The sequence below is a fragment of the Vigna angularis genome, chromosome 8, assembly GCF_016808095.1.
Source record: "Vigna angularis cultivar LongXiaoDou No.4 chromosome 8, ASM1680809v1, whole genome shotgun sequence".
NCBI lineage: Eukaryota > Viridiplantae > Streptophyta > Magnoliopsida > Fabales > Fabaceae > Vigna > Vigna angularis.
In genome coordinates this window covers 15,466,166-15,469,187 of record NC_068977.1, presented here as the reverse complement: position 1 = coordinate 15,469,187, position 3,022 = coordinate 15,466,166, and the positions used below count along the sequence as shown (strand labels likewise).

The following is a 3,022-nucleotide window of genomic DNA, read 5'->3' as shown; positions in this document are numbered from 1 at the left end:
GTGTCCTTTAAAAGTATTCTGGAAATTCCACCATCAGAGGCATCTTCTGCACGGATTCTGGGAATTAGTCACGTGCTTCATCAACTTGATTAATTACCCTTCATTACTCATTCATAGTTTCTGTCTTAACATTAAACAATTCTCATTATCATGTATGGTTAATAACTCAAGTAATAGTCCAAAGTAGAATTTCTTGCAATTTAAATATAATTGTGAGTACCCATTTGTCCATTTATTTATAATTAATATGAAAATTTCTATTTTAATTATATCAAAAGCATCTCGAAATTAACTTTAAAGGGTAACAATAGTCAAGCCTTGGTGGGAGGCACTAGCAAGGAAGCCACAACACATATCCTTTAACTTCAAAAGTTGAAAAAACAAATGCATAATTTCCTTGGGAATTAATTCTCACCACTCTTGGTGAGATGTCAAAGAAATATTCCACACAGCATAAAATATATATTAAGTGTACCGCAAATGAAGATCATTGAAGGGCATGAAAATATGGTTCCTAATAAGTACTTGAAAGTAGTATTGCACTAGATTCGTTACAATTAAGAGAATTAAATACAAATGGAACTGAAAAACAAATAAAGACATTAATTAATTAATAAAATAAACCCACTAATTTATAACAACAGAAAAAAATGTACATGAGCATCATCAAATCCTTCTCCTTAATTGATCTACTCAATAAAAACCTAACTATAACAAGACCTGGATAATCTATTTAATCAATCATAAATCTATACAGTATAAGTATCCCAGAACCTTTTCCATGTCTAACATATAACATAAATCTCTGTATATATATAATCAGAAAATAGATAACTATGGTATATATATATACCATAAATCAACAAACTTGCTTTGATTAGTTTCTTGCTTGATCATGTGTTTTATTTGATCTTGTTCAGTAATCATCCCAGAGGCAATCCAAATCTGAGAGGGTAGCAACTGATGAAGGAGCTTGATCAAGATCCTCGTACAATGCCTTGTTCCTTCCCATGTTGTCTTGCTTTGACACCACCGAGGAAGTGTCAGTGTTTCTGTCGTTACTGAGGCACGTGTCTTGAGAGGCACTGACCACAGTGTTGGAGAATTGCTCCCTCTTGCACTGCTGGAAACTGTTGTTGCCTTGGTGCATATAGTAATCTTGGAACATGTTGAAGGGTGAGGTTGTGTTTTGAAGGGGGTTATGATTGCTTGTACCAATTCCCATTGGGTTGTTGATAGAGTTGAGATTCCCTTGGCTGGTGGAGGCATAGTTAACGTTGGTGAGTGGTGTCTCACAGATTCTGTGTTCTTCAGGCTTCATCGTCATCATCATCTTCATCTGCATGTGATGATTGTTGTTGATGAAATTGGGAAGGTAATAGGGTGGTTCAGCAGCTGCTGATGATGAAGCTGATGAAGGTGTGTAAGTGTTAGTACTATTACTAGTACCCTTGAAATCATTGTCAATGTGTTTTTTGTGTGAGGGTTGATCAAAGAGAGGATCCACAAGAGGTGGAAGTGAAGAGAAATCAAATAGATCTTCTCCTACTGAGTTCATTCTCAGAAGGCCAATGCCAGGGTTAATTGGGAGTACCCTTTTGTTAACATCAGTGTTGCTCTTGTGGAAAACCTTGCACACAACCCATTCATCCTGGAACAGAAGCAATACCCCCAAAGAAAAAAAAGAAGAAAAAAGTAAGTATATGTAGCTGCAAGAATCTCAACAATTGAACTATATAAAGCAAAAGGTACACTCTTAGAGGACCACCTCAGGAAGAAAACTCTCAAAACAACAGAAAAGGCACTTTTCTAAAAAGTGATGATTGAAATTTAAAAGCCAATCTGAACCTTTTCCATCCTCAAAAATCCAGAGAGAAAAAATGGCATGTATGAAAAAGGAAAGAGAGAGAAAGAATTATACCTTTGCAGCCTTGGGAAGGTTGTAACATGCGAATTTTCCTTCCAATCTGAATTCGTGCATAACCCAATTTGTTTTCTCTCCCTTTGGGGCTCTTCCTCTATAGAACACAAGGGTCTTCTTCATCCCCACAAGATTGTTCTTCCCTTTGAAAATCTCTTTGTCCTTCCCAGTGGCCTTCCAATACCCAGATTGTGTTGCTCTATTGGTTCTCAACCCTGTTGGATACTTCCTATCCTTTTGGCAGAAGAAGTACCAATCTTTCTCCCCCATCTTTGCTTTCTCTACACACCCAAAACCCAATTCAGATCAATGAAAACGACAATGAAAGATGTTGCCAACATCATCGTCAGAATCAAAAACAAAGGTCAAAATCATAATTAACAAGAAAAAAAACAAGGTAACTCACTGGGCAAGTCCCAAGGCTCACACTTGTTCAAATCAGCTTCTCCAATAGCAGTTGCACTGAAGGCTCTATCCAGCACTTTCTCTGTGAGGTAACATGTGATGATCTCTTCATCTGTGGGGTGGAATCTGAAACCTGGAGGCAAATCCAAAGGCTCATCTCCTTTGTTAACCACAACAGGTTCTTCCATCATCAAAATCAAAAGCCTTAAGCAACAACAACAACAACAAACTATCTAACTTGTTCTTCAAGAAGCAGATATATATGTGTGTATACACTGCTTGATGGCTTCAGTTATGTGTATGTATATGTATATATATATAGATATATGTAGTATGTGTGATTCTTATATGTTATGTTAGATGAAAAAGAGAAGAAGAAGGGAAAGAAAGTTCAGAGAAAGAGGAAGAAAGAGAAGGAAATAGGCATAGCTAGGTAGATGTGATGAGAAGAAGAAAGTAAAAAGAAGAAAAGATCGTGTGCTTAAATAGAGGAGCGTCTAAACACAGCTCACAATTACACGCTGTGAGATCCGTAGTGTAGAAGGCACTTATTCAACAAGCCTATAAATATTGCTTTATCTTTTTCTATTTATTTTTTTTCAACTTTGTGTATTTGATTCGTATGTCCTATTTCTCTATTTTTTTTTCACCTATTGCATATATTTTAACAACTTTATTTTATTTTTCCTTGTCAGG

At 36.2% G+C, this 3,022-nt stretch overlaps 1 protein-coding gene across 1 annotated transcript; it reads right to left on the bottom strand.

Annotated features, from left to right (window-relative positions):
- Nucleotides 1-522: 522 nt before the first annotated feature.
- Nucleotides 523-2,822, bottom strand: LOC108345907 (NAC domain-containing protein 87). The gene is made up of 3 exons (XM_017584754.2): nt 2,328-2,822; nt 1,922-2,202; nt 523-1,651 (listed from the first exon to the last, which is right to left on the bottom strand). The coding sequence occupies exons 1-3, from the start codon at nt 2,515-2,517 to the stop codon at nt 917-919; spliced, it is 1,206 nt and encodes a 401-aa protein (XP_017440243.1). The 5' UTR covers nt 2,518-2,822; the 3' UTR covers nt 523-916.
- Nucleotides 2,823-3,022: the final 200 nt, after the last annotated feature.